At 55.4% G+C, this 22,856-nt stretch overlaps 1 protein-coding gene across 1 annotated transcript in view; it reads right to left on the bottom strand.

Annotated features, from left to right (window-relative positions):
* MACF1 (microtubule actin crosslinking factor 1) overlaps positions 1-22,856 on the bottom strand; it is a 121,896-nt gene that overhangs the window by 46,227 nt on the left and 52,813 nt on the right. The window contains exons 46-58 of the mRNA XM_074162236.1: positions 22,380-22,556; positions 21,795-21,918; positions 21,274-21,482; positions 20,560-20,877; positions 19,606-19,772; positions 18,346-18,502; positions 17,417-17,534; positions 15,877-15,939; positions 14,789-15,030; positions 14,177-14,306; positions 12,897-13,096; positions 11,684-12,179; positions 9,611-11,082 (exon numbers count right to left, since the gene is read on the bottom strand). Of these exons, the coding sequence (XP_074018337.1) occupies positions 9,611-11,082; positions 11,684-12,179; positions 12,897-13,096; positions 14,177-14,306; positions 14,789-15,030; positions 15,877-15,939; positions 17,417-17,534; positions 18,346-18,502; positions 19,606-19,772; positions 20,560-20,877; positions 21,274-21,482; positions 21,795-21,918; positions 22,380-22,556 (3,873 nt within the window). The remainder of the gene's footprint in view (positions 1-9,610; positions 11,083-11,683; positions 12,180-12,896; positions 13,097-14,176; positions 14,307-14,788; positions 15,031-15,876; positions 15,940-17,416; positions 17,535-18,345; positions 18,503-19,605; positions 19,773-20,559; positions 20,878-21,273; positions 21,483-21,794; positions 21,919-22,379; positions 22,557-22,856) is intronic.

Genomic DNA, 22,856 nt, shown 5'->3' on the forward strand with positions numbered 1-22,856 from the left:
CCCCAGCGCCCGGGGACGCGTGCCTGCCCCGTCACGGGGTGATGTCACCCTGTTTACGACTGCGTTACATCCTGCCCGCCGCTGCCGCCACTGTTTACACGGGAAAGCGGTATTTGGAAACCAATGTATTTTTAGCTTTCTTTTAATGCATCTCAGCAGCTGGAAACGAGGGACCTGTGTTATGTGACGAGCAAAAGAGCCCAGAGACAGCTCAAGATCTCTGATGGACACGTCGCTAATGAGCCCAGGGTACGACCAAGGGCCGCCTTCATCCTCAAAGCTCCTTTAATCTTCACCTTGGTGCCCTCCTGCCCTGGGCAGAGCAGCGCCCGCTCTCCCAGCCCAGGAGAACTCCTGCCTTTCCACCACAAGCTTTGTCCCTACACGTCTTGCTGATCTTGTCCCCCATGTCTGACTCCCTGAGGGTCACCGTGTCCCCCCGTATCTGACTCGGGGAGGGTCACCCAGCCGGTGGCGGCAGGAGGAACCGCTGGGTTGGGAGACGGTGCCACATCCAAGGAAGGCAGTGGGGATAAACCCCGAGTGCCTCCAGCCCGATGGAGGGACCCGGGGTGGGTTTCAGCCTCCCCCAGACACTGCGATACAAGCACAAAGCCAAATCACGCACACCCAAAATCTGCCTTAGAAACCGCTTTTTAGGTTTCGCTGGAGGATTCATGTTTTTTAAAGCCTTCGCTGCCTTTGTCGGGAGGTCTGAAGGATTTCTTTATCTCCCTTTCAGAGCTGTTGCTCTCCTAAACTGGCTCCTTTTGCCAAACCTTTGCGATGGCCGTTTCGGCGCCACGTGGGCAAGCCCCGAGCTCCCAGCCTGATCCAGGCAACGGCACCAGGGCTAATCCCATCCCACCTTCCCGGGCTGGGGGGTCCTTATCCCCACGTCTTAACAGCTGACTTCAAACCCATTTCACGTCAGGCCTCTGCCGCCACGCAATCCCTTTCTTCAGAGGCTGGTCGTGACGCAGGGAGCCTTTCCATCAGCCATTTGCAACCTGTAGCCCGATAATTCGGGACTTTTTTCTCTGCAGGGCTGTGGGAGGAAACCTCGGTTGGCGCCCCCACTGGAAAAGTTTTAGGAAGAGGTTAAAAACCAAGCTCACGGAGAAACGTTCTGCAGTTTGGAGGCAGAGATGCAGGGAGCGCTGCCTTTTTAAATTTGTTTTATTTTTCCAAGGGTGCAGGAGCTGCACTTTCCCTGCAAGGCAGCTAATATAGACGTTGGTATAAATAATTCTCCTGAATAAAGCCTGGAGCCCACGTGTTACGGCAGCGCTGAGGCACAGCCCCACACCATGGCATTCAATGCTCAATCACTGCAGAGCTGGGACCCCGTCTGTGCACACAGAGCACCCCAAAACAGCCCGGGACTGGGAATAACCCACGCTGGGACTGGGAGTGAAGGGTAGAACATACTGGGGTGGTGGGTCATTGCGGCTGGAACCTGCTGAAATGCCCATTTTTGTCCTCAGCTGCCCATTTTTCCTGCAAACCCCGCTCCGTGGCTTTGCTGTGGTGATGCACGAGGGTGGATGGAGCACCCTGGGCTCTCCGGTCATCCCGCTCCATGCTCCCAGTGTCCCAGCACCCACAGGCAGGATGCTGCCACCCCGGGGAAGTGGGAAACTGCCAATGTCAGAGTAACCGGGGACATCAGGGAGAGCCAAGGGATGGGGTGATTAATAAACTGCTCTGGAGGTTCTTTAGGAAGTGAGGTAAGTGCGTTATCAGCCAGAGAATCCTCTGGATGGGAGACATTTTAAACCACTCCTTCGGCAGAAGAACTGGCAATTGTTCTTGAGAGGCTGTGGTGACTAATCCCAGCCCGAGCCCTTCCCTGGAGAAGCCCCAGCCCCGGTGGCCACAGTCACCCCCTTCCCAGTAGCGCACGGTGACTCGCATCCACGGGAAAGTCCCCCGATGGCTCCACCACGTGCTTCCCTATGGATCCCCCTCCATGGCTGCATCCTGCCGGGACCCTGCTCCTCTCCCTCCTCTGCTCAGCCCTTGCAGACAAAAAGCTTCCCATCTCCTCCTCCCTCGGATCCTCAGCTCTCCCGGTCTTATGCAAAGCCGGTATTTTTAGTATCTCCTGGAAACGCTGCGAAGTGTCACCACCACCAGCCAACGAGCGCTCCTGCGAGAGGACATTCCTACAGCCATCTCCCCCCTGGCAGGGTCACCAAAGCATCTGCAAGTGGGTGGCTTCGGAGCAGTGACCCAAGCCAGCTCCATTTGATCACAGCCTAATTGTTTTACGGTCAAGAAAAGGAAAGAAAAAAAAAAAAAAAGAAAAAAAAGCCTTGCTATGATTTTGGTCACTCTCAGCTCAATTTGCTCTTGTTCTGGGCTCGCCGGGGATCGGGGAAGTGCCTGTAGCTCTCTGCCTCCCCGCTGACACGTCAAGGTCAAAACCCACCGGTGGCTCGGTGATGAAGAAGCAGACACCGGCGAGGCTCCCTTCGGAGCTCCGGGGGTGCCTTTGCTTTTCTCTTCTTTATTTATTTCCGAGGAACGAGGAAGCTACAGAGGCCACGCATGCTCAAGTGCCTCTTGCGAGACCACGTTTATTTACGACACCCCCAGACAACCGGGTTGGAAGAGCAGCAAACACCGCCGAGGCTCTGCAGCTCTGCTCGGGCCACCCTCCCCGGCCACATTTGGTGACAGCCCCGTCACCCGGCACAGCCCGGTTGCTTATCACCCCCCATTTATCATCCTCTTCTCCAACGAGGGGAGATGGTGCCTTTAAGGCAGCTTAACAGCTGTCAGAGAGGAGGCATTTTTGCGTGTGTTGCTGATGCTGAAAATACTGGCCAGAGATACTTTAAGTAGGTCTGGAAAGCGTTCAACGAGAAGACACCGTGGTGCAGCCTGTCCCCGCTCCCAGCCCAGTCCCACCCAGCTGCTCCCAACTGGACGACTGTCGGGAGCCGCACGCATTCCTCCGGGGGCACAGAAGGGTTAAAAATACCCTCGGCCAGGCTGGGGCACAGCAAGTGGCAGAGCGGCCCTTCCCTGCCCCATCCCATCCCAGAAACCCACCTCCCCTCTCTCACCCGCCCCTAAAGCCCCCGAGGGGATGCACCCCCAGCTCTGGGGTCTTTGGCTTTAGGAATGGGTGTGGAGTTGCCAAAAAATCCTCCCCGGAGAGCCGGGACGGGCGTTTGGGCATCACCTGCGAGCACACGTGCCTGCGAGGGGTGGTTAATGCCCTGTCTCGAGAAGGCTTTGAGCGTAAATGCTTAAGTGTAAATACCTCCCCCTCATCAGCACGTGGATTCGGTCCCACTCTCCAGTCCAGCCCCACCATCCCGAGACGGGATGCTGGTTTTCCTCCACCCGTCCTCGAGGGCAGCTCCACAGCAGCAGGAGGTCCCGGAGATAGAATCATAGAGTCATTTTGGTTGGAAAAAACCCTTAGGATAAGCGCATCTTGCAAAGGAAGGGCACAAAACGCCACTCGTGCGATGGGGGGCGGCGCTCGTCCCCAACCCGGCGAGGAGATAATGGGATAAGCTTTTGGGGAAAAACCCACTCATTTCAGTCCTCCTGCAAAATAACCACTGTGAAACCCCGCACGGCGCTGGGCGGCCGAGTCCCCGTCCCGCATCCCCCTCTGCCACCACCCAACGACAGCAGCTCACGTGGGGGATGCGATGTACCCCCACGGCCATGTGCCACTGGTACCCCCCCCCCTTTGCCCGAAAAGCCGTGACACCTGGAAGAAACCCGGGGACACGAGGCAAACGGTTAATTAGCAACAGCAGCATTTCTGATAGCGCCGTTGAGTCAGCTCCCCCCCTGAAAGGTTGGGGGAATTAAGAGAGTCATAAATAGAGCGCCGAAGAAAGCCACCGCGAAGGGGGGGGGGCAGCGGCGGGGGTGGGAAAGGGGGGGGGGCACGGGAGCAACGAGCGCCCGTTAATTGCTGCTTTTACCGAGGGTGAAGCGGGGAGGACCCGGAGCAGGATTAGACAGAGCGGCATCTGAATGGCGAGATGAGTAATGCTGTTTAGGGCTTTACTCACTCACTGCATCACCCCTCCTGGGATTTCTTTCCCGATTTTTTTTTTTTTATTATTTTTTATTATTTAAAGCAGACAAAGAGGGTGCTGGAGGCACGAGGGCTCCACGGGCCCCCGGACGACCTGACCTGCTCTAAAATAAAACGGGAGTGCGGCTTCAGTTATTGCTGTCTAGGGATTTTCCCTCCCCCTCTCCATCCTCCAGCATAAATCCTTTACCGGCGGTGCCCGAGCTCACTGTGTTGAGCAACTCCGGGTTTCAAATAACCTCCCCCAAAAATTCTGCATCGGGGGGAGAGGCCGGAGCCCCCACATCCCATCTCCTCCCTCCGCTCCCCACAACCCGCCCTGGTGAAGCCATCGCCTGTGAGGTCGGATGCGGTACCCCCCACTCCCTCTTCTGCTCTCCCCCCCCCTTCTCTCCGGCTGGGGCAAGGGTGGGGTTTTAATTAATACTGGGAGGCGAGATCCTTGGATGAGCGGGGTGGCCCGTGCCAGCTGCGGCAGGTTCCGGCTCGCCGGCATTCCTGCGCCGTGCCCCAACGCCGCCAGCAGACGCGGGGTGAAGCGCAGCTGCGGTGACGGCGGGGGCCGCCGGCGCGGCATCAGGGAGGGGGCCGGCAGAGGTGATGGAGGTCCAGCCGCCCACAGAGGCATCACCACGCGTCTTCCCCTTCAGCCAACTCTGTCTGATCCGAATTCTTCTCCCAAGCAAATAGCGATAGAACAAGAGGGAACGGCTTCAAGTTGCAACAGCGTAGGTTTAGACTGGACATTAGGAAGAAATTCTTCACAGTGAGAGTGACCAGACACTGGAACGGGCTGCCCAGGGAGGTGGTTGAGTCACCATCCTTGGATGAGTTTAACAGTCGTTTAGATGTGGTGTTGGGGGACATGGTGTAGGGAAGAACTTTGTAGAGTAGGGTAGATGGTTGGACTCGATGATCCCAAGGGTCTCTTCCAACCTGGATGATTCTATGATTCTATGATTCTATGAATACAGAATCCCAGACTGGCAGGGGTTGGAAGGGACCTCTGGAGATCATCTCTTCCAACCCCCTGCCAAAGCAGGTCCACCCAGAGCAGGAACGTGTCCAGGTGGGTTTTGAATGTCTCCAGAGATGGAGACTCCACCACCCTCTCTGGGCAGCCTCTTCCAGGGCTCTGCCACCCTCAAAGAGAAGAAGTTCCTCCTCATGTTTAGATGGAACTTCTTATGTTCAAGTTTGTGCCTGTTCCCTCTTGTCCTGTCCCTGGGCACCACTGAAAAAAGACTGGCCCCATCCTCCTGACACCCACCCTTTAAGTATTTATAGGTGTTGATCAGATCCCCCCTCAGTCTTCCCTTCTCCAGACTAAAAAGACCCAAGTCCCTCAGCCTTCCCTTATCAGAGAGATGTTCTAGTCCCCTCATCATCTTTGTAGCTCTTTGCTGTACCCTCTCCAGCAGTTCCCTGTCCTTCTTGAACCGGGGAGCCCAGAACTGGACACAGGACTCCAATACGATGGCGTATTTGGTTACGTCAAGTTTGATGCTTTTCCTTGGGTTTCATTTTGGGTCAAGTTCTCCAGACTCTTGTAGAAATCCCTTCTGGCCAACCCATTCCTGCTCATATCTTCGTCGTGGGGAGGAAAGTGTCCCCGGCAAAGCAAAACCACTCTGGCATGATACAACGGGGGAGGCAACGGCATCCTTCCACTCCCGAGCATCGCTCCCTGTTGCAGCAAGCCTGAAAACCTCTCCTAGTGCCTCTGACCCAGAGCGTTCCGCTCCACTTTGCTGGAGAAACGTGGCAATGTTAAGACTTTGTCCAAAAACAACACGGAGAATCAAAGAGGGTCTCAGCTCTGAATTGCCAACGTTATGTACAAGCCGGGCTTTGAAACCCAAGTTCAAAATCCACTTGTATAAAAGATGAAATAAGCAAAACTCAGGCTTGAGCTCGCTTAGCCAGGAGGCTGAGCTACCCCGGCATAGATGCCTTCCCCCAAAACCACCAAAAATTTTGATTCCATCAGCTCTCCACAGCTCCAGTTGATGGATGCTCTTTGACCAGATGGGATGAGCCCACGCCTGGGGCTTTCTGGCACCACCGCTCCAAACCAGCAAGCCTCACCTCTGCTTCTTGGGGATGCAAAGATCAGCCCCTTGCACCGAACGGCACAAGCTTTATTCAAAGTGCGGCATTATTTTTCCAATCTTTGGGAATGGTTGTAACTCGGGGTCTTCCGACTCGGGGGTTGCCGATGCTGGAGAGCAACGCGATGGTGGAAAGCCCTACGCCTTTGCATGACCCTTTCATCTCTCATCCTTACCTGAGGAATCGCTTCCCCGGGGAATTCTGCCATTTGCTAAACTGAACCAACATCGCTGTTATGTTTAGTAACATCTCAACTGTTGCTCATTTGATTCCAGTCATTAAAATTTAATATTAGCATAAGCTTTGAGAAACCTGAGCTGACAGCAGAGAGCGCGGAGGGGGAAGAAATGCCCCAGCCTGAAAGCTCCTACGAGGAGCTCTCGCCGGTGGCTGTCGCTTGCCCCTCGTGCCGAAGAGCCCGATTCGGCGTGTGATGCTCGTGGAGACACAGCACAGAAAGATTCTTCCAACTTTTAGTACCCTTTTCCACAAAAAAAGGGCTCCTCAGAGAGGCAGCCAGGGAAAGGCAGCCCCTTGGGTTAAACTCATGCTGAGGAGCAGGAGTGAAAGATGAGGTTCCTTTGCTCTGACACAGCTTAACATAAGCTAAAAACATGTTATTCTTCTGTAGCATAGCTGTATCTGAAGCCATCCATCAGGATGTCCATATAAGCACAGACTCCAAACCACAGAAATGCCTTTCAGCTGCACTTGATTTCACCATAAAACTAAGGGCTAAACTAGACGACCCCTTAAAGTCTCTTCCAGATGGGTTCCTTGTGATCCTCCAACAACGTGGTGCTCTGAATCAGGCCCTACCAAAGTTTTCCCCATCTCCCGACGGCCAGGTCTGTCCCGACGGTCATGGGAGCCGGTGGGGGCTCAGCCCCTCGGTGCAGCCATCCCCACCCTGGCACCCGCTCGCTGAACCAAAACACCTCCTGCAAACAAAGCTTCTCTCCCCTGAGGAAGATCCGACAGCTGCTTCCCAGCCTCCCGCCTCCGAGAAACCCGGCCAGGAGCTGCATGTATGGCAGGAGAAGGCTCGTCCCTCCTGTAGCCAGGACTAGTCCCTCCGTGACCTGGGAAAGGGGCTACGGGGGGAGAGAGGAAAGGCAGGGGTGGCAGTTCTCCAAAAGTTTGGGATTTGTTGTAGGTTGGGGCGTTTTGGGGCAAGTTTGAGGGGAGGGGGAAATGAAAATACATGGGAAGCTTCAAGTAGGAGCGGCTTCAAAAGTCGTCTGCTCACAGCCTCCATCGGAGCCCTCAATATATCTTCTTTATTAAAATCTGGACACAATGAGTCCAGAAGTGCCCACCTTTGTCAGGGCTGCGTTGGCAACGCGCCTGGAGCCCTGGGGCCATGCCTAATTTGCATCTCATTTCCACGGCTGTTGATTAAAATTAATGCCTTAAGGCATAATATCTGCCCGCATTCGAGCCTTCTGGACAGAAGGACCGCGACCGCTCCTGGAGACCCTCGGCCACCCCCCTGTCATCGTCCCCACGCCACCCCCGGGGACTGCTGCCCGGCTGAGGAGCTGCCTCTTGTTTGCCATCCAAGATGGGAGACAGTTGTGATATTGTCTTAGGGGCTGAGAAATAAAAGCTTGGTGCAACCCCCCCTCCCCCAAAAAAAAAGGCCCCCCCCCATGCTCCCCGCCTCCTCCAGACTTCTCCACCGCTCTCCCTCCCGCACGTCTGGAGCACAGACGGTCCCTGCTCGAACGCTGCGATGCCCTTCCACGTGCAGATCGGTATCTGGGATTGCATTTCCCCTTGGAGACGACCGTAAGAGGAGGCTTTGCAAAGATCTGCTCTGCAACATTTACAATTCGTGCAAAAATGCTTGCTCTCTGGATGAACCGTGCCGGGGAGGAATGCCGCTGCGTAACCACGATTGCTCCATCCTCCCCTTCTCGCTTCTCCCCCATTTTATCCTCAGCAAAACCCGACCATCACTGCTCCTACTTTCATTTTTCCCGCTAAGCTTTCCGTCAACGAAGACCCCAACTGCCCCCTGTGGCCTCGATGGCCAACGGATGACTCCTGGGTAAGGACACGTTCCCCCCCCCGCAAAGCACCCTTGGCTCGTGCAGCCCAGGTCACCGTTGTCCTTAAGAGTCATCCTCAAGGTCACTGAGACATAGACCATTTGGAAGGGCTACCATGGGTTAAGCTGCGCTTGCCAGCCCTGCTCGCCAGCCCGGCCAACCAAGCAATCTCCACCAACGCTGGGTTTCATCATCGTCGCTAATGAGAGCTGCTCAGCCAGGAATAATCCCTTGCTCTGCAGGAAAGTTTCGCTGGTTTTAAAGACTAGAAACTCCTTTTTGGATATATTTGCTCCAAGCGACTGTGCGGTGTTTAACGATGGAGTTAAATCCTTCCCATCAATATAAGCTCAACGCCAAAGACCGCCCAACAGCAACACCATCAGATGAGTTTGATTTTACCCTGTAACACTTCCAAACTCTTTTTTTTTGGATAGGCAACCCCCAAAACCAGAAATACCTTGTCCCGGTGAAGGTTTCACAGAGCTATTAAGCAGTGGAACGGGATCAATTAGCCATGAGATGAAAAGTAAATGGCTGTAAAAACGCCTCCCCCTCTCAGCCCCCATTAACACCAGGAAACGAGCAGCCAGATGTAAATCAGCCCAATCATCAGCTACTGAGCACATCGGTAATAGAAGTTTCACAGCAAGAGAATTTCTAAGCAGTATTAATATAATTAATGTAGTGTAACAGCATGACCCAACACCGGAATACTGTATAAAAAAAATACCAAACACACTCCAACTCTTCCCTCTCTCAGCATTTCATGCAAGCCCTGATGGTCTCCAGCACCTCTTTGCTGGAAACAGGAAGAGCCCAAAGCAAAACTTCGCCTTGGTTCTATTCCCTCTGTGTCTCTTGTCCCACAGTTTATCTGTGGCTTTATTTGTACCCAAGGACCTCAAAAATGGATTTATGTATGTCCCAGATGAAGTGAACAACAAGCAGGAATGGTAGACCAGGTAGAAAGACCTACAGGATGATCTGATGTGGACTAGGCTCTCAGATGAAGCCAACGTACAGTTCAGATGGACTCAAAAACATCCCTCCCTCCCCCAAAACCTAAATGCCAACAGGAGGTACTGGCACACCAACATCACACATCGCAAGGAGGACAGGGAGAAGCTTTTTTCCTCCAAATCACAAAATCTTTCTGCATCTTTTCACCACAGACTATCAACTCCAGCAGCTGAACTTAGATTCTCCAGAGAAAGGATATTTTACGACACCAAAAATGCTGACGTTACAGCGATGAACAACGAAGCCGTGATAGCTTGAAGGCTGGAGGTCCTACACCAAAGACCACAACACTAGACAGACCTTCAAACACCAAACACCACTTCAGAAAGGTGATAGGGCAAAGACTTACCTTGAAGTCTGCCAACTGCTGGTTGATGATTTCCACCTCAGTTCCCACCACCCACTGCAGCGCCTCGTTCTCCTCCGCCGCCGTTGTCATGTGGGTCAGCTCCTTCAGCCTGCTGTAAAAGTCCTCGACACGAGACAGTGTCGTCTCCACCTGCTCCTGACGGTTCTTGCCTCTCTCCGTCAGTTTGCTGCACTGCTTATTCAGTGTCTCCAACTCACGTTTCAGTCCTAATAAATCAGGGCTCCCTTCGTCCTCCAGCATCTTCTTGCATTCACTTTCAGAAGCTTCAATGTCAGTCTTCAGCCTGTGGAGTTTGCCCAGGAACGTGCGAACGTCTTCTGCCTGGGACTGCAGGCTGTCGGAGTCTCTCCCGATGGGGCCCATGCTGTCTAGCTCATCATCGAGATCCGCCAGTTGCGAGAACATCTCCCTCACCCGATTATTGAATTGGCCAATGCCTTCAAGCTTGTTTTCCATGAGCGTACAGCAGTCGTTTACTTTCTGCTTCACAGCTTTGAACTCCTGCTGAGCCACCTCAGCTTGGCTTAAGAGCTGGGAACAGTCGGACCCGTCTGGGGCATCTTCTACTAGACCTTGAGTGAAGTTTTTCAGATAATCCACTTGTGGCTCCAGGGCCTGCAGCACCTCCTGCTGCGCCCTGAGCTTCTCCAAATTCTTGTTGCTGCAGGCTTGAGGCCCCAGCGCATCATAGATCTCCAGCTGGTGCTTCGCCCCTTCCAGCTTCTTCTCAATGTTCCTGAAGCTCTCTTGAAACTCCTTGAGCCTCTGCGACATTTCCTCGATGGAGCCCGTCTTGGCTTGCAGCTCTTCTGTGATGGCATCCATCTTCTGATTGATCCCGGCCTTCTCATCCCGAATGTCATCCTCATCGGTTTGAGAAGCATCGATCAGGATGTCGGCAGCGCTGTTCAGCATCTCCAGCAAGGAGCGGCGCTTCTCCACGTCGCTCAGCATAGCCTTTGATCTCAGAAGAGTCGCCTCCAGCTGCACCGGGTCCAGGGTCACTTCCAGCTCTGACATCTTTGCCTTGCAGTCCTCCACCCAAGGCAGGAGGTCCTCCGTGTGCCGTTGATACTTCTGAGCTTTCTGCAAACAGTCCTTGAGCTTAGAGTGTCTGTCAGCAGCCTGTTTGCTGAGCTCTTCCCAGTGCGTTTTGAGGCCGACCAACTGGTTTTGCAGAGTGGTCTTCTCCTCCCCAGGCTGGACAGAAAGCAGCAAAGCTTCTCCCTCGGCTACAATCATCTCGTAGGAGCCACTGTGTTGGTTGAGGCTCTTCTGGAACTCTTCTTGCTCCTGAATTTGGCTCTGCAGCCTCTCCAGTTTAGCAGAAATAGGTTGGCTCTGAGCTTGCTGGCACAGTTTGTCATCTAGCCAGGTCCTGAGTTCATCGAACATATGCTGGAACTGCTGGGAACTCGCAAGCGCAGTCTGCAGTCGGTTCATCCGGTCGGCTGAAATGGAAACGAGATTAGAACGCCACAATTAAGCTGAAATCAAATAAGCAAAGTGCAATTATTTAAAATCATCTCAGATGCACCAACTGTGTTTTGATTAACAGGAAGGAGCTTTCCATTGCATCACTAGCCTTTTTGCTCGCTGATTCATAAATTTCTTAAGTAGTAATAGGTAACGAGAAGGCAGCAGTCTCAGTTCTCCTGACCAGTCTCTAAACGCAAGCTCTTAGAAACCAGTAGAGGCATCCCAAGATTAGAGGGTGGCCGTTGGGTCTTCTCCATGCCTTGTTCTGAATCTAGGAATGAATTTTTTTCCCCTAGCGCGGCACATGCCACAGTGCTGCAGGCCAAGGAGGCTTGTTGGAGTCCCACATCGGTGGGACTGAACATCTCTGCTCGCTCTCCAGCCTCAGGTACGGCTGGAGCGTGAACCCTCCTGTGCTTAGGGCCACATAAAACACCCATGAAGCACCCTAAAAAATGATAAACGGTGCTTCCCCTATTATTCCTAGAATCCCAGCAATAGGAGAGCCCTTTGGCAAGAAGCAGGGGTGGAGTTTGACATCCCAACATCTCTTGAGCAACTTCTCCATCTCACCTGCCAAGTCTTCCAGCCCTTTGAGAGGAAGCGCCACCGTCTCCAGCCGTTTCCTTAACTCATCCTTGAGATACTGCTCCCCAATCAGGACAGAGAGGTCATCACAGAGGGTCTGAGCCTCTGCGATCTCCTCTTCCAGCTGCCCCAGGTCCGAGCGGATCTCACTGGTTTCCTCCAGCTGCTGTTTCACGGCATCGGGCTGGGTGCTGACGGCAGACTGGCTGCTGAGGCGCTGCCCAACCGCCTTCACCTTCTCGGAGAGGCCCTGGAGGAGCTCCTGGTACTGGGTGCTCTTCACTATGGCTTGGTCAATTTGGCTGGAGCGGGAGTTGAGGCGTTCCGTTAGCTCGAACCATTTCTCATTAACCCCTTGGAGCTCTTCCCGTACCTGGTTGGTGGATGGAGAAACATCTCCAGGGCCAGTCAAGATGCTCTGTGCTGCCTGGTTGAGCTGCTCGTGCTGTTGTCTGCGCGCTTCAAATTCCTTCAGCATAAACTGCAACAGAAATAACGTAAAAATGTTTGCATAAAACTGACAGCTCCGAATACACACAGTCAAAACAAACCAGACCACCAGGGGCTTGATCCAGCCCAGGGAATCCATAGGAACAAGCCCTGGGGTGGGACGGCAATTGGGCTCCTTAGACCATGATTTACTGTGACCTTGCGACTTAAAAAGCTGGGAGGGGTCCGCGACTCCAGTACTTTGCTCTTTTATTTGTCCTACTGCCGTGTAATGTAACGCAAACCAGTTAGAGATGAGAGGGAAATCTAATTATGTGAACTGGGGCATTCGATGTTCTGATGTGGCCGGTTACGGACGTGTTGGGGTTTGGAAGCGGGAGGCGGGGAAAGGGCAGGCTGCCAGGCGGAGGGGCAGCATCAGCGAGACCTGCGGAGCATCAGCACAGGTCTGGCTTAAAGCAATTTCACTCTCCAAGAGGGGCCAAAACGATTCACTGAGTGATGAGTTAACCCCGCGTGGGGAAGGGAGCTCGAGCGCTGCGTTTCAGGTTATTCACAGCAGTTTTGTGCTCGGTGGGGTTTGGAGGACACGGGAGAGGAGCCATGAGGGCTCCCCACCACCTGCTGCACGGCTCGCAGGACAAATAACTCCGAGTGCCATCTTCCACCTCACGCTCTGGGTGAGACACCCTCCGCTCCTCATCCTGAACCCCAACCGTAGAGATGCGGACCCAGCTCCCCGGCTCACCTGGACCTGCTGCTTCTGCGCGTTCAGCATGTTCGGGTCGATGGAGAGAGGTCCCAGCACGCTCATCATCAGCTCCTTCTCCATGAGCCAAGGGCGCAGCTGGGCTTCGGCAGCCTGGAAGGTGGCCAGCTGGTTCGCCGACTCCTCCAGCTTCTGCTGCCGCTCGGCCGTGGCTTGGCTGGCTCTTTCCCACCTGCAATCTGAAACACCCAGCTGCGTTGGGGGTGGCCGCGCTCCCATCCAGAAGGTTTTTCACCCTCCCCATGGTTTCTCCAGTGGGAAACCTCCTCAACTTTTCCATCAAACTAGCGTGGCTCTAGTGACTCTCCAGCTAATAATTTTATGAGGGAGTGGAGTGATAGGACGAGGGGGAAGGGTTTTAAACTGAAAGAGGGGAGATTGAGATGAGATCTGAGGAAGAAATTCTTTGCTGTGAGGGTGGTGAGAGCCTGGCCCAGGTTGCCCAGAGAAGCTGGGGCTGCCCCATCCCTGGAGGGGTTCAAGGCCAGGTTGGACGGGGCTTGGAGCAACCTGGTCTGGTGGGAGGTGTCCCTGCCCAGGGCAGGGGGGTGGCACTGGATGATCTTTAAGGTCCCTTCCAACCCAAACCATTCTATGGTTCTATGATTCTAATAAGCCGTTGCCCATTTCTAATGGCTACGTGGTCTTGAAGCTCATCAAAAAAAAAACGCCTCGCAAGCAGGATTTCTGCGCTCTAGTCACTACTGCCATGAGCTGGTCTGACCTTGGGTGAGCCATCCCACATCCCTGGCTCGATAAATGAGGATACTCTCATGTGTATCAGTCCTCACACAGCGCATTCAGATCTCCTGGATGGAGAACTCCGTAAACGCGTTCCAGCTATTTCAAAGAAGAGAATCTCTGGGCTTCTTTTTAAATACACACTCTTGTTTAGTCAACATTTAATTACCTAGGATAGCCTTACTAATGACTAGAATTTTATATCAAGCAGTGAAGCTTTTAATCAAAATAATCAACCCATGTCGCTAATGCTTTTTTTTTTTTTTTTTAAAAAGAAGTAATTTAAGGAGGCAAGTTTTGAAAATACACATCCATCATAGGGATTTCATTAATCACGACAGTGCTGGTCTCAGGAACACCTTGTGAACCAGACAGCTTGGAGGTAAGTTCGCTATTTACTGAATTTTAATTAGAAGTGACTCTGCTCTGCTGTGACTTTGGAATCGCCCTGCACTCCCGAACCCCTTCTAATGTGATGTTTGAAGACAGACGCCTCACTAATTCCTTCAGGCACTTACTCAGGTCCTCCTGCATCTTCTTCCAGTTTGCTGCTTCTGGAGAATCTGGATATTTCTCCAGCAAGCCAGAAAGTTCCTCCTTTACCTTCTGGATCTTCCCTGAATTCTGTTCCAATTCAGCCAGAAATGCCTGGAAAATAAGTCATTTGAAATTCTTCAGATACAGGGCAAAAGGATGAAATCACCGAGTAGGAACGAAGCAGCAGCTACGAGCTGGAGTTGGACAATTTCTGTTCTTTGCTCGTTAGTGAAACCACTTCATTTTATTAGCAGTATCATGAGCTAACTTGGCTGCAGGCGCAGGGAAAGGCTGGGAATTGCTTTCCAGGAGAAGCTGGAGTGACCCAGCAACAAGGGCTACAGATAAGCTCCTTTCTCCTGAGCCAAACGTCTGAAAGCAGCGGATCTAAAAGCAAAGAGGTCGAGCACAGTGCACAGGCTCCTGCTCCAGGAACCCTCCTGTGATCCCTCCTGGGGAAAGACCTTCTCTAAACCCAGGGCAGATCCTCGTTGCTGACCCTTCTAGATCTGCTGCAATAAAGCCCATCCCCAAGATCCTTCGGGAGGAGATGCCCAGATCCCTGTTTTTTGTTGCTCTGGAAGAGAAGTTACCTTGTTGTGCTCAGCCTGAGCTCTCATCGTCTCCGTCTTGGTGGGTGAGGAGGAGGCATCCAGCTCCGAGAGCGTTCGTTCCTTCGACTCCAGCCACTTCAGCATGGAGCTGGCCTCCTCTTCCACTTCTTGCATCTTCTCCAGCATGGCCGAGAGCTGCTGCTGGCGTTCCCGCAGCGCCGCGCCGAGGGCCTGGTACTGCTGGCTCACGTCCGACACGTCGCACTGGATCTCCGTCAGATCTGTTTCCAAAAAAGCAGGCTGAGATGAGGACGGCCGCCCGCGTTGCCCATCTTAAGCTGGGCTATCCAGGTACTAAACCAGCCCCCCGGGCAGCCCCAACTGGCCAAGCAGGAGGAGCAAGAGGCCACGCTGCCGTCCGCCTGCCTGGGGAGCAATGTCAGATTGTCCTCACCTCTCCCCCGTGCCGGGGGGGCCCTTCCAGTCGCACCACGAACGCGTCCTGACAGTTTGCGGACACAGCGAACGCGTCCCTGTTTGTGAGACTGATGGAAGCTGAGCCCCCCCCCTTCCTCCCCCCCACTTCACAATGTCACTGCTCGTACGGCGCTAAATAACTTGACACCACAATATAAAGCCATTTTTATGCACCTATTATCTCGTTGAACCGGTGAACTAACAGCAGATAACGGGCAATAATTAAAATTGCTCTTCAAACTGAAGGGTTGGATGGCGTTATAATCCCCTCAGAACCAATAAATTTAATTGCGGGCCTTAAAACGATCTCCCATTCATCAGCTTTTAAGACCACCTGATGGGGTGTGAGGGGGGCTGTCACTCCCCAAAGCTGCCCCTCTCCGTCCTTCAGCCTGACCTACATCCTCCATCACCTCCTGGCCCGGCCCCGTGGCTCCGGCTCCCGAGCCGGGAGGAATCCCGAGCTTATTTGCAGGCTCATTTCACTCGCGCCGGGGACGCTGCCGGTGTCACATTGTGGTTTATAATTCTCGCGGATGGAAATGCACAGACAGAAACGGACAGGGGAGGGGGTGGTGGTGGTGGGGGGGCAGACATGGCGAGGTGGCCTCGGCACCCGTGTGCCGGCACGGGGGTGACAGCGAGCTCACCTTTGCACGTGTGGTATCCGTTCACGCTGCCTACCGACCCTCCCGGCGCGGGCAGCGCGGCACCTGAGCGAGAGGGGACGGGGACAGACAGAGGGACAAGACAAGACAAGACGCGTTAGGAATGCGGACAGCAAAGCGATGAACGGGCCCCTTTCCACGACACGGACCACAACCGGCCACCAAGCACAGACACGGCGTCTCCACGGGCCCGCCCCGCCTGGAGCTGATGGACCCCCCCACCCCGGCTCGGCAACGAGGGATGGGTGTTAATTGGATTTGGAGCCCCTTTATTTCTCCTCCTCCCGACGCACCCGCACCCCTGGATCTCCTGGAGCTGCTCCCGCCTTGCCGGACCAGGAGCAGAAGAGTTGAAGCTGCTGGGAGCTGGGCACCTCTCCCAGCATCGCCCAGAGAGCAGGGTGGAGGTGGCTCCTGCGTGGACCATAATAGCGGGGACCACTGGCTGTCATGAATTCTGCTATCCAGTGAGACTGCTGAGTGCCTTCCCTGAAGGGATTAACTCCCCCGAAGAGATTAACTCCCCCATGTTCTCCTTTCCCTATGGGATGAAGGTATTTAAACCCGCCTCGGTGCACAGACACGCTCTCTTTGCCAAGAGGCTCCATGCAGGATGCGCGGACACATCCCCTTCCTTGGACACCAGATATCCCAGCCACCTTCACAGCCAAAGGGGGATTCATCACAGACATTACCGGGTAAATCTCTCTCTCTCTAACCACACGTTTTAAAGCTTTCACGGATGTGAAGGGCTGCAGCTTTGGCCACCCCACATGGGTGACCATGTGGGTCATCTCCAACAAGCCTCTCCCCACTTCTCTCGGAGGTTTCCCACGGAACTGCTCATCAAGTTAACCCCAACAAACGTATCTTAGACTGAATTCTCATAAATGCCCATCAACGGTGAGACTCCGGGGAGTTGTTCTCACAAGCTGGAAGACATCTTTTAGCTGGTTTCCAAACGAGCCAGACATAATCTCATTGCTTCACAGACTTGAAGCCAAAAAGGAGAGTAGTAAATCACATCTGAATATCGCAGGCTTAAATTTCATCCAGATATGAAATCCAAATACCGGAGTTTGAGCAAAACACTCTGGCCCTCAGGAGGCTGGAGAACGTCACCAAGAGAAACCAGGAGCCGCCTCCACAAGCTCCCCGTGGGGCTGAGAGCCCGGACCCCTGCGCTGCAGGAGCTTGAAGCTCCCGTTCTCCACTCGAGCAGGGATACGTGTCTCCACACCGGGCCCATGGCAAACTCGGGGTAAATTCAGTGCTCATTAGGCTACAGCAAATTAAGGCAAGGTGGTGGGTTCCAAGCGCTCAGCTGATGCATCAGCACAACAAGCAACAGCGACTCGACCAAGGGGCTGAGCCCCCCCGATACGTGGACCACCGTGGGCCTTCTGAAGTTTGTTAAAAGGGGGAAATAACCCCATTTTTTTTGCTGGAGAAGATGCAGCAGCGAGAAGAAACGGAGTGCCGAGGAAGGAGGCATCCTCAGGAGAGCCGGGCTGCGACTCACCTGCCTTGGACGGGGTGTCGGGGGCCGTAATCTCCACGATGAGGTTCTCCAGGAGGGTCCCTCTGCGGGCGATCTCCTCCACCTGGGCCCCTTTCCCTTTCCACTCCTCCAGGAGATCCTGGGCAAAAGCAAAGGCCAGGATGGGAGGCTGCGCTTGCCCCACCACAGCCCTCCCCCTCCTTGGTGACTCGGTGGCACCGGGACACAGTGCCCAAGGAACTGGCGAAGGGCACAACACCGCGAGCAGACTGCGCCGGGAAAGTGGGTGTCTTTACATTTATTTTTGTCAGGGGGAAATGAAGGAGTGAAAAGCTCTTCCCTAACGAGCGGGTCTGTCGCGGGAAACCTTCTTCTCCCTCCTACTGTTTTGGGGACCCCCCCCCCCCCTCCTCCTCTCGGCACCACCCAGCCTCGCGGGAGTCCAGCCCCGGTGGCGTTGGGCAGAGCCCGGAGCTGTGCCGGAGCCTGGCGCCGTGCCGTGGGGTGCGAGGGCCGTGGGGTGCGAGGGCCGTGGGTGGCTCAGCAGACGCCGCTCTGCCTCTGAGTCAAACCCTTGGCATATCCTGATTTAAAGCATCACGGTGCCGGGGAGGAGCGGGGGCTGGGATGACGGGAGGCCGCCTTCCGAGTCTAGCAAGGGGAAGCACTCGGTGAAAATGAATGTACTCAAGGTCTCCTGATCCCAAATCCTGCCCGGAGCTGGAAGGAGGAGGGAAGGGAAACCAGGCAGCGCCCAGGAGGACCTTCATACTGCTCCCTTCTCCACAAGGCAGGGACCATGGGATGCACACACACAGAAGGGGAGCCCAGCATTCCTGAGACCCATAAAACACCTCCCAGGACTCTGCTTCCTGGGATTTATTCCACGTTCCAGCATTTCCACGCCAGCTGCCGACTTTCCCAGTCCGGTTCCGGCTCCCGCTGCCCACCTGGATCTGCTGCCGGCACTTGTGCAGCTCCTGGGTGCCCAGGGAGGTCTCGGCGGGCGGCATTTTGCCTTCGCTCTCCTTCAGCCACTTCCTCGTGGCCCCCACCAGCTTCCGAAACTCATCCAGTTGCTCCTGGCAGGACGACGCATCCTTTTCTCTGCGAGATGAAAAGGTTTCGGAGAGTCAGAGCTCGTGCTTCGCCTGGCAATTACCCCCGCCTGAATGTAGCCCAGTTGTGTCTCTAGGAGCCTTTCTTTTTATTATTATTATTAGATGTTGCTTAGGAACAGCGCAGGCAGCGCCAGCCAAAGCGGGAAGATCCGCAGCCCCCCCTTGCTGCTGCTGGACCCCCCCCCCCCTGCCCAAACCGCGGCCGGTGGCACTTTTGGGGCCACTCCGGCACCGCCGCGGTAGCCAACAGCCACAGGACCACCACCGCCAACCGGCGCTGGCTCCGCACCGGGCTCTTTGTCCGATGCTTTTGGGAAGACAGGGCTCATTCATGCCATCTCACCCCAGCCAGCTGCAGCCCGGGGGGGGGGCCAGGCTGTGCCCCTCCTCCCTGGCCACGGCTCTCATCTATTCAGCCCATCCCGGAGGAACAAGGCAGCCCCCGGACGGGAGCCACGGGCCCCTCCGGACTAGCCCCCGCCGACCGCAGCTGCGAGCAGCCCCCACGGGGCCGGCCGGAGGCAGCTCCCTGCGCGACGCTGAATTACTGGGGATTGTTATGAGATTCATCTGCTTTTCCCCATCGCCTTCTCCGTTTTCCCCAGGGAGTTTGGAGATACGGCCCGGGAGGTGTGACCCCATCTGGGGACGCAGGCGAGATGTCCCTCTGACCCCGCTCAGGCTGCCGCGGCCGATTCGAGCTCAGGCTGCTGCTAAAGCTCCCCCCACTTTAAGGGGACTCTGGGGACAGGCTGCTCTGCTCTGTCACCTCCCGGCGAGCACGCTTGGCTCCCGCTCCCCCCGCTCCCCTCCGGCAAGATGCTCTGGGATGGAGCTGTGGCAGCCCACACGCCGGGAAACGCATGAACGTCGGCTCCTGCCGCACCAGGAATTTTTCACAACGCCCCCAGCCAGGGCTTTTTATAAAGCGTCAGCTGGAGCGAGCTGCCTTACGGCTCCCGCTGTGGGAGGAGGGAGGCAGGAAGAGTTGGGTTGTGCCCCCACCCCGTGGAAAGGAGATCTCCACAGGGTCTTGCTCTGACCACGAAGCCACCCCCAGACTCACCTCCCCGGGTCCCTGGGACTCACCTCTCTTTGGCCACTTTCTGCAGCTGCAGGAAGTCTTTCTTCAGGCTCTGCAGCTTCTCCTGCTGCTGGGAGGCGCCGAGGGCGAAGCCGCAGGACCCCAGCTCCGCAGCCAGGTTCTCCAGGGTGGCCAGGTCCTCCTGGTGCTGCTTCATCTCCAAATTCAGTTCCTGCCAAGAGCAAAAGGCGATGCTGACCCTGCCCTCGCCAGCGGACTCGGGCAGAGGGGATGAACCCCACATCCTGGGGAGACTCTCTGTGAGCAGCACCATGAATTCCACCAGTGCCAAACTGGGGACACAGCTTGGTCCCACCTGCTCCGCCAGTTCCAGCTCAGCAAATACTTCAAGCAGCTGCAAGAGCAAGTCCCACCTTCCCCAGTGCTGGTGGAATGGGATGGGGGGGGCTAAACCAAGCCATATCATCCCCCCAACCCCAGCACAAGTGTCCGGTTTTACACCAGCTTAGAGCATTTCTGAGGCCGTGGCCAAACCACCCCCCCACCCCCCCGTAGCAGAGCACTTGTAGGAAGCCAGAGGGAGGAATCCTGCGCTGCCATGATCGGCCACCAGCATCCATGGCTTCTCCAAGGGCTTTGTCACATCCCACACCGCACTTACTGCCAGCACTCGGGCACATTTTGCTCTATCAACCCCGTGGAGTCTTTAATTGGTAAAACCTTGCTATATTTGGTCTGGCCCCTAAGAGCCTGGCTAGAGATCCCTTCGGAAAACCAGGCTGGCTCCAGGGAAATGTCATTCCCCTCTCTCACTGCCGGAACCAGCCTCAGCCGCTCCGGCCGCGCTCCCTTTCCCAGGCAAAGAGCCAGCACAGGTCCTGTGGATCCTGCCAGCCTGGGAGGGAACGAGGGGCTGTTCGCCCAGGAAGAAATCACAGCAAAACATCCCTGCCCCAGAATCCCGGGGCAGGTGGAGTCTTCTCCCCCTGGCATCTCACCTGGATGTGCTGAGAGAAGCGAGCGATGTCTCGGTCCGGCTGGTTCCCGGATGCCAACATCCGCGCTCTGCTCTCCGTGAACTGCTGCAGCTTCTCCGAGAGCTGCTCGTACTGCTCGACCTTCGGCAGGAGCCCCTTCAGCGCGTCCTCCCTCTCCCGCTGCCGCTGGCAGAGCCGGCCAAAGTGCTCCGTCGCCTCCGCCAGCTTGCCCTGCAGGGCAGAGGCCGTGGGGCTGTCTGCCGCCTCCATGAACCGCGTCACCATCTCACGGGTGGCTTCCAGGCAGCTCTTCTGCCTGGCGATGTCCTGCTTCAGCTTCTGTGGCGAGCACACACAGAAAGGATGCCGTTTTAGGAAGGCTCTTGAGCAAAACGGAACTGGCGTGAAGCGGCTGGGCCGCCCTTGGGAAAGAATAGTTGGGCAAGAATAGTTTTCTATCCCAGTTTTCTATCCCAGTTTTCTTTCCTGGTCTCCCCAACCTGCTCTGCCTTTTCCCGGTGCCTGATACCTAAGCCCTGCTTGTGAGCAGAAGAGAGACTTTCAACAGGTCTGTGTCCTGGCTTAAAGAAATTAAGTAAAAGTTCTGCTCCTATCCCGTTTTAGGGCTTTTTTGTGCTTTCAGAATACTGTAGCTAACCCCCAGGCCCTGCCGTGCAGGTCCAGGTCCTGCAGACAGCCGTGTCTGAGGTGGGGTAGCCCAGGGACCAGCCTTACCGCGCTTGTGGCAAGAGAGTCCTGGATGGAGGCGGAGGAGAGCGTGGCCGGCTGCTCTCCCTCCAGGCTCTTCTCCATCTCAGCCACCGACTGGAGGAGGCTCTCCAGGCTCTCCTGGACGCTCTGGGACTGGGCGATGGATTTCTGCAGCAAGTCCGAGCGCTCGGCCATCTGCTGGGAGAGGCTCTGGAAGCGGCTGACGATGGCATCTGCAGAGTTCAAAGGAGGATGAGCGACAAAGAGCTTCTTGCTCGGTGCTCAGAGAGCGGCAAAGAGCCTTTGGTCCCTGCCAAACTCTTGCTGACGATGAATCCCCATCCCCAAACTCAGCAGTGAGACAGGGGACCCAGCACACATGGCCAGCCTGGATCACAGCCCTCCCCACGTGCCAACACAACCCCTGCAGAGGTGTTGCTGGGTGCCTTTGCTTCACCTTCCCCCAAAAGTGGGACACTTCATCTTTCCTCCCTCCCCAGTTTGTTTTCACACTCTCCCCAACCACTTCCTGCTTTTCCCTGTACCTGTTGTTTCCTGAATGTGCCCGTGGTCCGGGGCCGGCTCCCCTTGAACCTCCAGCAGGGACCGAGCCGCTTTCTGGAGCTTCTCCACTGCCACCTGATGCTCAGCGAGGTCTCCCTGCAGCTGCTGCTTTGACACGAGACAAGGTAAAATCAGTGGTGGGTCACACGTGAGAGACCCGCACCCACGGGGAGCTCAGGGCTCCATTTAAACCCTGCTGAGAGATCCCGTTCACTTAATCACAAAATCACTAAGAAAAATAACGTTGGTTGGAAGGTCCAACCCCAGAGTTGGATCAGAAGGTCCGGGCTGTCCCAGCCACCCTTATGGAGGAGGAATGTCCCTGCAGTGCCCTGCTGGGATGTCCCCTCTGGCAGCCCATGACTGCAACCCCTGGTCCTCGCTCTGAGCACCTCTCAGAGGAGCCTGGCTCCACCTGATCTGCAGCACCGGGACCTGCTGAACCTGCAGGTGCATTTTGTGCTCAACCAGCAAAAAACCCAAATGGGTTGAGTCCCTTTCCTGCTGACGACTGCTCAGAGCAGCAGCCTAATTCCCGTCCAGGAGAAGACATGAGGACCCCATACCTTGGCACTGGCGAGCTGCTTCTGCAGAACGGCCGGATCCGAAGAAACCATCTCCGAGAGCAGTTTCCCAACGGCAGCTTCGCTCTCCTGCAGCCAAGTCCTGAGAGACTCTGCCACCTCCTGGAACTGCTGGTAGTGGTCCAGCAAGGTGTTCAGGTGGGAGCCAAGCTTGGTGCACTGCAAAGGAGCAACGAGACATCATGGGAGGATGCACACAAGCACAGAGAAACCCGGGCACTGGAGGAAAATGCCCAGAAATCATCAAGAAAGAAAAAAAAAACAATTAAAAAACCAATCTTGCCATATGTGTTTAAAGGAATTACAGGAGGCAACATGCAGACCAACACCAAGACGGAGGGTTATCACAGAATCATAGAATGGTTTGGGTTGGAAGGGACCTTAAAGACCACCCAGTGCCACCCCCTGCCCTGGGCAGGGACACCTCCCACCAGACCAGGTTGCTCCAAGCCCCCTCCA

The sequence above is a fragment of the Numenius arquata genome, chromosome 21 (genome assembly GCF_964106895.1).
Source record: "Numenius arquata chromosome 21, bNumArq3.hap1.1, whole genome shotgun sequence".
Taxonomy (NCBI): Eukaryota; Metazoa; Chordata; class Aves; order Charadriiformes; family Scolopacidae; genus Numenius; species Numenius arquata.